This window comes from Sordaria macrospora, chromosome 4, assembly GCF_033870435.1.
Source record: "Sordaria macrospora chromosome 4, complete sequence".
In the NCBI taxonomy this organism is placed as follows: Eukaryota; Fungi; Ascomycota; class Sordariomycetes; order Sordariales; family Sordariaceae; genus Sordaria; species Sordaria macrospora.
This window is the reverse complement of record NC_089374.1, coordinates 818,892-831,653: the sequence shown is the minus strand read 5'-3', so window position 1 is coordinate 831,653 and position 12,762 is coordinate 818,892. Positions and strand designations below refer to the sequence as shown.

Genomic DNA, 12,762 nt, shown 5'->3' with positions numbered 1-12,762 from the left:
GATCCCGTCATCTCAGCCATCCACAGAGCCAAGTACTGGCGATCCATCACCTACCTACCTATGGTAACCATCAGTGCTGCCTGCCAGCCCTGTTGACCTTCTGTCCACACAGACCACGACAAAATCCATTCGATCCGTATCTACCGACGAGAACCCCTCCTCTTCAAGAAGTTGACTATCGGACTCCAAAGAAGCCAAGACATTCACGACGCTTCTCTCTTCTCGCACTACCTACACCTCCCCGGCCGATCGCATCGTGTCACAGTCACACGACCAAACTCCCCGAGTGACCTGAAAGCTGCTGCTGCTGCTGCCTTTCGTCATCGCAAGGTCTGTCATCTCTATGATCTGAACATCAACAACACCATCACCACCACAAACCTCACCACCCCGACAACAACTATCACAACACAGCACAAACAAAACAAGCAACCGAAGATCCCCGCGCACAGCAGCCAAAAGGCAATCGGCAAACGGCAACCATGGCCCCCCCAGCCGAGATCTCCATCCCCACAACCTCCATATCCACTCCCTCCTCTTCCTCGGAGTCTGGAGGTACCAAACCATTCACCCTCTACAACATCACCCTCCGGCTTCCGCTGCGCTCCTTCGTCGTACAAAAGCGCTACTCAGACTTTTTGGCCTTACACCAAGCCTTGACCTCCCTCGTCGGCTCCCCGCCTCCCGAGCCCCTGCCCGCAAAGAACTGGTTCAAATCCACCGTCAACTCGCCCGAGCTCACGGAAAAGCGCCGCGTCGGGCTAGAGCGCTACCTCCGCGCCATTGCCGAGCCGCCCGACCGTCGCTGGCGCGACACCCCCGTCTGGCGCGCCTTCCTGAACCTCCCCGGCGGGGCTGGCGGTAACGCGGCTGCCAGCACGACGGGTAGCGGAAGCGGGATTGAGGGCAAGATCCCTGCTATTGGGCTCAAGGATGCCAATCTCGCGGCTGCCAGCGACCCGGGCACGTGGCTGGACTTGCACCGCGAGCTGAAGGGCGCGTTGCACGAGGCGCGCGTGGCGCTGGGGAGGAGGGATGGGGCTACGGAGAATATGACCAAGCTGGAGGCGGGCTCGGCGGCGAAGAGGGCGTTGGTTAGGGCCGGCAGTTTGCTAGGCGCGTTGCAGGAGGGGCTGGGGGTGTTGAAGAGTAGCGGAAGGGTCGGGGAAGGGGAGCTGAGACGACGAAGGGATCTGTTGGCGGCTGCCAGGGTGGAGAGGGATGGCTTGGATAAACTCAGCTCGAGCCTAGCGCACGCAAGTCGCGAGGCGGCGAGGCAGGCTTCGATTAGTGGGCCGTCTGCTGGAGGAGGAAGTGGGAGCAGTAGTGGGGAGGCCGGGGAGAGGGCGAAGCTGTTTGCTGCTGGGTCTTCAGCAGCTGGCGGCGGTTCGGTGAGGGGGGGAAGGGTGTTGGGCGCGCCGCTGCCGGAGACGGAACGGACGAGGGAACTGGATAATGACGGGGTGTTGCAGCTGCAGAGGGATACGATGCGCGATCAGGATATGGAGGTCGAGGCGCTGGCGAGGATCGTGCGCAGGCAGAAGGAGATGGGATTGGCTATTAACGATGAGGTGGAGCGCCAGACAAACATGCTGGATAACCTCAACACTAATGTCGATGTGGTGGATAAGAAACTAAGGGTGGCCAAGGGACGGGTGAAGAAGCTTGGTTGACGTGAGGCGCCGCCGCCTCCCGAGGGAGAAACAATTCATGAAGGTTTTGAAGAGGAAGAGGAGGACGAGCAGGATGAAGCCGCCGATGAGGATAGTCTCAACAGGATGATCTTTGTCATGTCAAGCGAGGAAAGTTCCGTGGCCGAGATTGTCGTTGTTCCTACTACGGTAGTGGTACAAGGAGATCAACAACAGCAGGGGGAAGCTGTCCACAGACCCCGCCAAAATGGCCGCATACGACTACGACGCGATCAATGGCTGTTGTATGAATCATTACCAGATGACAACAACAACGACGACGGAGCCGACGACGGAGACGACAACGACGAAGACCACTTCAGCAGCAGCAACAACAAGAAGAACGAAAAGAAGACGAGGACGAAAACAGAATCACAGAAACAACAGGAGCATGTAGCAGCAGCAGAAGGAAAGGAAAGAAAGGAAGAAAGACAAGGAGAGAAGGGTACACCCTCGGGGGTTGGCGGTAGCAGCAGCAGCAGCAGCAGCGAAGAAGGCAACAACATACTCGACGCCGTCCTTTTGCTTTGTGTCAAGGGCGTCCTCGCCGGCGTCCAGGGGTTCTGGTTGTTGCAGTGGGTGTTGGGCAGGTTGTCGGATGTGCTCACCAAAGTGGTGGAGTTTGGTCTGCTTCTTTTGGGAATACAACCTACTACTACTACTGTTCCTGCTGTTGGTACGGAGTAAGAGAGTCACTTGGTTGGTTGAGATGATCCTATCATGCCCTGAATCTGTTTCTGTCACCTTTTTTTTTTTTTTTTTTTTACAAACTTCTCTCTCCCTCTCTCTTTCTCTTTCTTTCTCTTGGAGAAACCTGATTGTCACAGGTATGTTTTTTTTTTGTTTTTGTTTTTCCCCAGCTTTTCTTGGAGTTTAGGTTCATTTGCTGTTTGTTGCATGTGTTTGTTCTGTTTACGTTGAATTGCTGTTTGGTTTATATATGGGTGTCTATTGTTGTCATTCATTCATTCAATCTGATTACAGTGTCGTGTGGTGGTGGATATATCACTTGGAGACGGGACCAGAAGACCACATATAGTAGGTAGAGGAGTTGTCTTTGTCATGTCATGTAGCCGCAGAACCCTTGTTTTTCTCATCAAATTGTTCCTTTACCTCTGGCTGTCCTTGTCCTGTATGAATACAATATAATATGGCATAGAGCATCCTCCAAATGATTCTGAACTCTGAAGACATTGTGTTGGACAACCAGGCAGGCTAGGCGGTGAAGTTTGACGTGGCGTGGCTGGGCCCGGGGCTGAATGCTCCCAGCCATCTGGTTACAATGAGTGGTTGACCCTCGTACCCTGTAGTTCTACCTAGGTTATAGGTCCTTGTTACGTCACGGATGGAGACAGGACAGGTTTCTTTGTGTGTTTTTACGGGAAACGCAGCGGTTGCCTAGCAACGGTCAACAAAAACCCTTTTGTCACTTCTTGAGCTTGAACATCCTTCCAACACGATGTGGTCCTCCCCTGCTTCTTCTTTGTTGAAGAAAACCCGTTAGTATGATTACAGTTTAATCCATCCGGCTTGAAAGTAAGAAGGGAATGGAATGTTGGAAGAAATCTGTTTGCAAAGAGAGAGAACAATTGTCGAACAAGGCAAGGGGCCAAGCCGCGTTGGTAAGCCTGGGGCCTGGGCTTGTTTCGAAACTTTTGTCACGCCAGCGAATCGCTGACAATCCGTTGGGGACTTGGGGAGCTGTTTACAGCCTGTCAAGTGTCAGTCAACTGTGAAGAAGTCGATTTGGCGGTTGGCGGTTGGCGGCTGGTGATTTGTTAGGTAAGGTTGTGTAATACTCAGCAAATTGGCAAATCGATCCATCCGGATGATCGGATGATACACAACTCCTTAGATTATCATCATCGTATTGAAGACGGTTGACGGGTCGCTGCCTTCTTGGGTGCTCGGGATTCAGTCGTGAAGAACATGGCAGAAAGCAAGCCCACGACGGGAGTGCAGCTGCCATTTCAGCTTGTGAGTGTGACTGCGCCAGCTCGGCCACCTCAGGTTTGGTTGTCATCCCCTGTACCCCACCTGCCGCTGCCCAAAACTCCACTGGTCCCTGCCCGTGTCGGTTACGAGAAAACCCACTGTAAAGTAAACAATTCGGAGCACCACCTTCCACTGCCTTCCAACTTCCACTTCACTTCCACAGGTTGCGGTTTCAACAAGCTGGGCGTCACACAAACTGCAATGCTGTTGTGGCTAGCTTCCTGAATTCCTTTTTCCCCTGTCTTCTTCACAGCCTCTCCCTCCTCCATCTGCGACCAAGAGAAAGGACTGCCAACTTCAACGGTTGTATGCGCCGGCCACCGACATTTAATCTCGTCCTATACCACAGCTTTTTAAAGTCCGGTTGGGTGACGACTCTGGCTTAGCGCAACTTCGACTTTTGACGACGTTGAACGACCGACGTAACGAGATTCCGAACATGTAAGTCCACCCACCATCACCATCCTCTGGAGCTTCAAGTGTCGCACGCTTTTCGTAATCTCAAGCTGTCAACAGCGGATTTGGTTTGCGCCCGCTGCTGCATGTCTCTGCTGCGCCTTTTTGTCCGTTTCGCGTATTCCAAACGTGCAGGTTACACTAAGGCCTGACTGAGGCTGACACATGGCATTCAGACTGCTGCCGCCGCTCTCTAGAATTTTTGGCTGCCTTTATGGCTGCCCACGAGTACTATAGGACAACCTAATACTCGAACTTTCGAGGCGCCGCCATACTTTGCGACTGTCTCTTACCCTAACGACGGTTACTACCGAGCAAGATACCCCGAAAACATAACGGCGAGGTCTCAACATGGACGAGGCACCGCCGCCTCCACCGCCGCCCCACGGCAAGAACCCAAAGACATCAGCCGGTTCCAGCGCCCTTCCGACTGGGAAATATGATGTCTTCATCATACCCGAACACTCTGCCGGCGCTGGATTCCTATACCTCCCATCGCTCCAGCCGCAATGGAACAGCTTTTGTGCTGGTGTAGTCTCCACCCTTGGCGCTCTGCTCCTGGGGAAAGCGCTGACTCCAGCCTTCCTGGCATGGTGGTACAGCGGAATTGGCACCGTTGGAACGTCTATCCTGTTGGTGGCCGTTGCGGCTGTATCTTGGTTGCTCGGCCGTTCTTCGGGCAACGTAAAACTGGGGACAGGCAGCGATTGGCACAAGACAACGGGGGAATTCGGCGCCTCCGGTGCGTTCAAGACGGCACCTGCTAGCGAGGGTTCCCAGCCTGCTCAAGAAGCCCCGCCCCAACCCCCGACACCTCCCACCGATCCCGAGACCCCGGCCGATGAGTGGTCGCGACCTTCGTGGAAGGAAGAAAAAGACGCCAAGGCTGAGCCACAAGTTGAGCCTGAGGCGGAGACCAAGGCCAAGCACCGGCCACAATCCCCAACGCATACCCGATCGCATAAGAGACCGGAGTCTCCAAAGCAGACTCGCTCCCATAGGCGGCCACAATCTCCGACACAAACTCGATCCCACGTCAAGTCGCAGTCCAAGTCGCAGAGCAAATCCCAGGCAAGGTCGTACCCGAAACCCCGGCCGCCGCCAGAGGCCGAGCTCCGTCCGGAAGATGATCCGGATTATGAACAAGAGCCAGTGCCGGAGCCTCATGAGCCTGAAGATCCTCCGTATGAGCCTCCTACGCCGCCGAACGACCCTCTCAATCCAACCAAGTCTGAAGTAGCCGCTAAAGGCGCCTGGGAAAAGGCCAGAGAGGAGACTCGTAGACGCGAGGAAGAGCGCAAGGCAAGAGAGGCCGATCTGAAGAAGCGCGAGGATACCGCTCGTCGTCTGCAGGAGCTTCGAGAACGGGATGCTCGTGAGCGTGAGAAACGGGAGAAGGTGGCCCGTGAGAGAGAAGAAAGAGAGAGGGAGCGGAAGGAACAAGAGGCCCTGGAGAAAGAGCGCCTGGAGCGCGAGATCAGGGAACAGGAGGAGCGTAAAATGCGTCAGAAAGCCGAGTGGGAAGCCAAGGAACTCGCTGCTATAGAAAAGGAGCGCTTGGCAAGAGAACAAGAAGGCAAGGAACGCGAGCGCCAAATCAAGCTCGAACAGGAAGCCCGTCAACGCGAGCGGGAACGTCTCCTGCGCGAACAGCTAACCCGTGAGCGCGAGGCTAGGGAGCGTGAAGCCAGGGAGCGCGAGGAAAAAGAACGCGAGGCCAAAGAGCGTGAAGTGCGCGAAGCCCGTGAGCGGGAGGAACTGAGACAGAAGGATGAGACCATACGGCGTGAGGAGGAAAGGAAACGGATTGAGCGGGACCAGAAAGAGGCGAGGGAACGTGAAATCCGGGAGGCCATCAGGCGAAGGGAACAGGAGGCTCGCGAAATCCGCGAAGCACAAGAGCAAAGGGACCGGGAGGAGCGTCTTGAGCAGCTTCGGCGGGAAGATGAGGAGACGGAAAAGGAGAAGGAGAGGCTTGCGCGCAAGGAGACCCCTTACGCCATGCCAAAGGTTGGCGAGAGGACCAGCTTGTGGCCTAATGGTCGGCCGCCTTCTATCGTCACTCCTTCCGCCAACGCTTCGCAGACTTCTCATGCTTCCACCGCTCGTACTTCCACCCCTCGCGCATCGCCCGCGCCACCACACTCGCCGACCAAATCGCCTAATCCGGCAGCAGCAGCAGCGAGGACGGCGTCACCGAAACCGGCCTCCCCCAAGCCAACGTCGAGTGCAACGGGCACTGCTGACGAATACTCTTACCGGCCCTACGACAAGCCTAAGAATCATGCCGCGGCCCGTAAGAAGTCGGTCTCGGATTTCTCAGAGGACTCGTATGCGCCGTCCGCCACCACCAACAACACCAGCCCTCCCCCGTCGCTGCGGCCTGCTTACCATACTGATGATCCTGGCAAGATTGTTATCAAGGCCGTATACAACTTTGTCAACCAGTTTTCGAAAACGCCAGCTTCACAGCTTATCTCCGGTGTCGGCACCGTAACCGACGGTCTGATCCTGCGTATTTCCACCGCGGGTCTCTTCGTCGACGACGATGTCCGTGGCGTAGCCCAACGCGAGTGGGACATCAAGGCTTGGACCCTCAAGCAAGTCGAAGTGTGGTGTCCCGTTCTTGCCGCCAGCTCTTCCAGCGGCACAGGCGTTGCCTCCGGTGCCATCCCTCCCTCGCATCCCCTGTTCAAGATTATGCCAACCAGCAGCGCGATGCGGCGTGCGGCCGAGAAGGCCGCCACCAGAGCCTTCAACGGCGAGGAGGCTGTTGCCTACCTCAACGAGCTAGGAACCTGCTGCAGCACCTCCTGCCGGCTGGGCCTGAACGCTAATAACAGCTCAGGCTCCTCCGCTGCTGGTTCGGCTGCTGCTTCACAGCAGGATGCAGAAGGGTGGAAGTTCAAGGGTCTGCATCTCCTTCGAACATCCATACGCGATCAGGAAGGGAAACGCTTCCTGTTTGTTGTCGGTGAGGAAGAGGCCTGGAAGATCGCGAAGGGCCTTCAGTCGCTTCGGAGCGGATCTCAGGCGCGCGCGGTCGCGGTTTCGGGGTTCAGTGGGATTGAGGCAAAGGGCATTCTCGAGACGCTGGGTTGGGGTTAGTATGTCCGGGCCTGATTGGTGTTTGTTTGAGTAATGTTTATGATAGTTGGCGATGACGAAGGATATGAGCGGGTTGATTTTGATAAAGCTTGGTTGCTCGTTCACTTAGCGATATACCCCAAATTTTGGCTGGCAAGTTTGTTTGTTTGTTGAAGAGAAAGTTGTGGATTTAAAGGGAGAGGATGTAATGAGGTACGATGCTGTGTATTTGTATTGTATTTGGAAGGAATGTCGGGATGAGCGAACAACGATCTTGGGTTGATTTGGTCGCTAGAGATAGTTCCAGACAACATTCCAACCAACGAACATGAGACAGTACTCCAAGGCATAGTACACATGATTGATGTCTAAGTAATGAAGAGCCTAGAGGTACAAAAACACACTAGATACAGTCCATCTCAAGCGATTTTGGTCCCCTACTGGTATTTGCTTATGCCCATCTTCACGTAGAAATGAAACCTGTGCATATCTTGGATACCACTTCGATTTCAAATTGTAACGAACTATCTTGGCCCGAATACCATCTTTTCCTGTGCCTAGCCCAACTACATGTGAACTACTTCAATCAGATGAATTGCACAAAAGATCTTCGTTCTCGAGCAAATTGGGCAAAGCAGTCCTAGCCTCCGCCCGCCACAGTTCATCATCCCATCCCATACATCCCTCTCTTCCTCTTTTCCTAAAGCTCGCCGACTCCGGGCCTTCTTTATTGAGGCCCACCTCAACATCTTTATACCCTCAAATCAACTTGAATATCCAACGAACTCCCCACTAAAGTTTGCTCGTCCAAGTAACCCCCCGAGTCTTGCACATGTAACCCCGACCCTGACCTCTGACTCAGGCTCTGGCTCACCTCTGCTTCTGCTTCTGCTGTCTTGAGGATTGAATCTTCTTCCAAAGACATGCACATAGCATGAAGCTTCTTCTTCTTGGCTGCTGTCTCCTTCTTGTCGTTGTTGTTGTTGTTGTTGTTGTTGTTGTTGTCATGGTCGATGTCGGAGGCAGCGTCGGAGGCAGGGTCAGCGTCAGCGTCACCAGGAAGCGGGAAACATAACGGCCCCGGTTGGACGGATGTGGGGAGGCCTGAGGCTGTGAGGGCTTTGGTGATGAGGGTTATGAGGGATTTGTCTGTCACTTTTTGGGAGGAGGGGTGTTAGATACGGTTTTATCCAAAAGTTGGAAGTTGCAAGTGAAAAATGCTTGAAGCAGAAGGCTAGACTAGGAGGTAGTAAAAGCTGAGGATGTCGACTTACTCTTCGGGCCGATGACAGACGCGACGACGGGCGTGTATGTTTGCTCATCGCCTAGCTGTTTACCTGGGATTTGCGTGACTGTTTATCAGACATATATGTTAGTGTCAGTGACTTGAGATCATGTACCATGTGCGTGGTGATACGGAGATAGGTTGGAGGTAGCATACAAGGTACCGAAAGCTGTGGCGTCGCCATCTTGCTTGACAGCATACTAAATCCCAGCGAAAAAGAAACTGTCAGTAGGTAACCTTTCACTCACACCACAACAATAGAGTTATGCCTGAAAGGGCGCGAATGATAGGGGGAACTTACTCCTCGAAACCAAGCATCCGTCCAGAAAACCCTATAATATGACTCTTTGAATGATGAAAACTGACATCTGGTATGACGATGATGGTATCACCTTCTCCGGTGCTAGCCACAGCAGCGTCTGCGGTTTCTGGCTTGAGCACATGCTGCTGGAGCCAGTCACTGAAGATCTTGACTTCATCTTGCAGTTGTTGGTGCTGATTTAGGTGGGCACGGGCTGAGGACCTATTTGCAAGACAGTTAGGCTTGTGTTAGCAAGTATGCTCACATTTGGTTGGTGATGCTCGTGGTCAGTAGATGGAGGGAAGGATGTATTTAACGTACCATAAAACCTGCGCCTCAAGATCAGCGAGCCCGCGGCTGGAGTGGAACTTTTCCTGGTAATCCTTTCTGAAGTCGGCGTATTCGTGATAGTGGTTTAGGTCGTAGAGAAGTCGTGAGGTCTTTCAGGGATGGTTCTTGATGTCAGCTCGTGGTTGTGGGTGGGTTAAAAATACAAAATGTAGGAACCTAGGCATGAATATCTGTGATAGGGACGGGAGAAAAAAAAGAGAGAGGGATAACGTTAGAACTCACCTCACCAAGAGAAAACTCCAACCCCCTTTTCACCCTGTACTTCTTCCACTCTTCATCCAGCTTGATGACAGTCGTCCTTTCCACCTGCAAATATCGTTCGAGTGTATTGATGAAAGCATCCATTGCATGTTCCAGCTTTTCATCCTTGGCGTAGTCAAGATAAACGATTCTCTTAACAGCGTTGTTGCGGCTTGGGTCGTCCTTCGTTGAACCACCAAGAGGAAGAGGAAAGGCACACTCGGCCAAAAGAGACAGCTCATGTAAGCTCCTCCCAAAAATACCCACGTGTCCTCCATTCAGTTCCGGTCCCGATGTCGACTTCATGTTGTCCTTGTCAGAGTCTTCCGCAGTCAACGACCGCCGCAACCCATAAAGCCCATACCTCTCCCCCGATTCTCTCACAGCGCTGTCCACTATATGTCCAAAAATCATTTAAGTCAGCCAACCTTCACTTCACAATTCCCCCTTCTTCCGTAACCACAACCACAACCACAACCCAAACAAAAAAGAAAAAAGACAGGTACTCACCATCCCCACCAATAGAACCCTCCAACCACTCATACCCAGCAACCGCAGACGCTGAACCCGGTCCCGTTCCCGTTCCCGTTCCCGTTCCCGTTCCCGTTCCCGAACCCGTTCCTCTTCCACTTCCACTTCCACTCCCCAAACCATTACTCCTCCTCCTCGCACTCCTCGGATTAGCAGGGAAATGCGTATCCGGCCACAATGAATTCGCAATTCTCAACTGACTCGTCTTTGCTTTCCCAACCAACACCGCGCCCTCTTCCAGTAGTCTCTGGACGTAAGCATCCGTTTCCGTAGAGACAGGATAAGTGTTGACATAGGCTTTGCAAGAAAGGGTCGTTTGTGTACCGGCAACTTGGAGGCCGTCGGTTAGGGTTATTCGCTTTCCTCTTATCGAACTTGGTTGGTTGTTTTGGTTCTTTTGTTTCTTTTCGCTGTGTGACTGGGATGCGAGGGCGGTGAAGCGGGTATAATGCCTGGAAGGAACGGGGATCGTCTTGGACATGCTATCTTGAGCCAAAAACGAGACGGACTTAAACCCAGAGGAGGAGGGGTTGTAGACGTCATTGGGAATCATGCCGTAGACAAAAGCGTCTTGGGTGTCTGGGTACAGGCGGTAGGCGCGGTGGAGGTTGGGACCACTTAGGAAGTAAGGGCCTGAGGGGAGGGGGTTTTCGTTATCGTTCTTGTCATCTTCATCATGTTCGGGGTCACCTTCGGTTTCATATTCGGGCCTGTTTCTGGTAAACGACGTTCTGCCAGCAACGTTGCGTAGGCGGTAGGTTGCACGACGCGAACAAGGCGTACAGTCCCTCCTATTTGGAAGAAATGGACTGCCGCTGCTGCTCTGCTTTGTTGATGGCTTCTCAACCAAGATATCAGTGAAGCTAGACGAGCACACATCGTCTGTGTCGACGTAGTACTGGAGAAGCTGGCCGATTTGGTCTGGGGAGCCGTTGAGCTCTTCTTCGGTGAGGAGGAGCACGGGAATCACTTGGTCGGCTTTGATGGGCGCTTCTGTGCTTCCCTGTGATGTAATAAGGTAAGTGTTAGTATTGGTACCGATGATCTGGTGTATCCAGAGGTCTATAGAGGTAGAGATGAGCGAGGGAGGGGGGGGGGGGGCTTGCCAGGATTTGAGGGTGAAGAAGATATTGGATGCCGTCGACTTCGCATGTTATGAGGTTGGGAACCGACATTGTCGCTCTCTACTTCAATCTGCTGTGCGTCGTGAGGTCATTACAGATGAGATGGTCAATTAAAGGTGAAATGTAGGTTAGGTCGAAGATGATGAGAGAGTCAATAGAGATGTGATGAAGTGAAGTAGAGCTGAGGACATGCTTGTCCGATGATGTGGAAGCGGGGTTGGCGTCTTTATAGCAGCACTGCTAGATTAAGTGACCTATCGGGTACCTAGGATTTGGTGGCTGTGGTCTGAGACAGTGTGTTACTCCCGGGTACCTACCCTGACCCACAGCCAGCTGCTTCCTTCCGGCACCTTTCCACCCCAGCAAAGCAAATGTCTCACTTTGTATTTCTACAACCCCCATCATTCACGATTCCAAGCTAACGGCTTCAACAAATATTTACTTCTCAATTATATTAGAGACACATTTATCTATCCTACCATCTTTCGCAAACAACCCATCCATCACCCCTCCAACTCCGCGAGTAAATAAACCTCAGAACGCCCTTGATTCCCATCATAATCACCATGATCACCACGATCATCCCCTTGTCCCACAACCGCCACGTTACTGATATTATCACTATCATCCGACGGCCTTTTTGTAGACTTGTTGGACCGTTTCTTCTTCTTCTTCGTCGTCGTCGTCGTCGTTGTCGTCGTCGAGTGCGACTTTAGCCTCAAAGCTTTAGTCCTCCTCAACATACCTCCAAATAACCGATCACGGCGGCTAATTTTTCTCTCTTGCTGGTTACGATTGTCGTCGTTGTGATGTCGTTCAGGTTCCTCCTCTCGTGGTCTTTCTTGACCCCTCGCCCGATCCCATTCTTCATAAACCATCATGTCATCCTCGTCCTGTCCGTGTCTGTGTCCGTATGTTTGTCCGTGTCCATGTCCTTGTCCGTGGCCTTGTCGATTTCGTTGAGAGGGAAGTTGGTCCCTCACATCATCATCATCATATTCGTCCCCATTCCCATTATCATCATCATTCTGGACAACACGCAAGCCCTCGTCCCCGTCCACTACCTGCCTGACCCCAACCTCAACCTCAACCATCAAAGCCCCCTTCTCGTTCCACTGGAACGACCTTCGACTCGCACCCACGGACATGTTATTCGCAGTCGACTCGTCCTCAAAGCTCTCCAGGTACCTATCCAACAACAACGGCTCCAGCACATACTCCCTAACCACCAGCTTAACCAGCATGCTAAACAGATGACCCAGGATGCTCCACGCAATAAACGCCTTGTCCAAGTCTCTCGGCGTTCTCCTCCGTCCATCGACCGGCAGAACCAGCGCCACCGTGTACAGAACCACCATGGCGATATGCAAAACGTCCCAGATGGCCCCTCCGATGCTGAGGTTGAGCCCGTGCAGTTGACCGTTGGTGGCTTGCCATATCCCACCGCCTCTTTGCACATGAGCACCGGTGCCCTTCTTCCACCTGTTGGCCCAGCGTCGTCTCCTACGACTTTTTTGAGCATCGCTGGCATTGGCGTCGTCGTCATCATCGTCATCCGTGGCGGCGTCAATCCAGAACATGCAAATGACGAAAACGCAATGCAGTCCTAGCTTTCCAATCAACGCGGCGTTGGCAATCATGGGTAAGAAGGGGAAGGACGTCCCGAGAATTCCCAGCGTGAAGCCGACGCAGCTTGAGGCG

General features: G+C 53.2%; 3 protein-coding genes across 3 annotated transcripts; 2 read left to right on the top strand and 1 right to left on the bottom strand.

Annotated features, from left to right (window-relative positions):
• Positions 1 to 482: 482 nt before the first annotated feature.
• SMAC4_06654 (uncharacterized protein) lies at positions 483 to 2,378 on the top strand (the record flags this gene model as incomplete). Its single annotated transcript, XM_066090489.1, has 2 exons — positions 483 to 1,668; positions 1,717 to 2,378. 2 exons carry the CDS (start codon positions 483 to 485, stop codon positions 2,376 to 2,378), a joined length of 1,848 nt encoding a protein of 615 aa, XP_065946736.1.
• A 1,391-nt stretch (positions 2,379 to 3,769) lies between these two features.
• SMAC4_06653 (uncharacterized protein) lies at positions 3,770 to 7,599 on the top strand. Its single transcript, XM_003347770.2, has 2 exons — positions 3,770 to 4,127; positions 4,319 to 7,599. Exon 2 carries the CDS (start codon positions 4,494 to 4,496, stop codon positions 7,248 to 7,250), a length of 2,757 nt encoding a protein of 918 aa, XP_003347818.1. The 5' UTR covers positions 3,770 to 4,127; positions 4,319 to 4,493; the 3' UTR covers positions 7,251 to 7,599.
• Positions 7,600 to 7,648: 49 nt separating this feature from the next.
• SMAC4_06652 (uncharacterized protein) lies at positions 7,649 to 11,298 on the bottom strand. The gene is made up of 8 exons (XM_066090488.1): positions 11,044 to 11,298; positions 9,917 to 10,940; positions 9,389 to 9,801; positions 9,137 to 9,255; positions 8,816 to 9,037; positions 8,671 to 8,714; positions 8,504 to 8,581; positions 7,649 to 8,384 (listed from the first exon to the last, which is right to left on the bottom strand). Exons 1-8 carry the CDS (start codon positions 11,110 to 11,112, stop codon positions 7,981 to 7,983), a joined length of 2,373 nt encoding a protein of 790 aa, XP_065946735.1. The 5' UTR covers positions 11,113 to 11,298; the 3' UTR covers positions 7,649 to 7,980.
• Positions 11,299 to 12,762: the final 1,464 nt, after the last annotated feature.

Bases quoted from the DNA above. Each gene is read 5' to 3' on its own strand.
- SMAC4_06653 (XM_003347770.2), top strand. From the start codon at position 4,494: ATGGACGAGGCACCGCCGCCTCCACCGCCGCCCCACGGCAAGAACCCA.
- SMAC4_06652 (XM_066090488.1), bottom strand. From the start codon at position 11,112: ATGTCGGTTCCCAACCTCATAACATGCGAAGTCGACGGCATCCAATAT. The intron at 10,941-11,043 runs GCAAGCCCCCCC...ATTACATCACAG, and splicing joins TTCTTCACCCTCAAATCCTG to GGAAGCACAGAAGCGCCCAT. The intron at 8,582-8,670 runs GTATGCTACCTC...TCTGATAAACAG, and splicing joins GCCACAGCTTTCGGTACCTT to TCACGCAAATCCCAGGTAAA.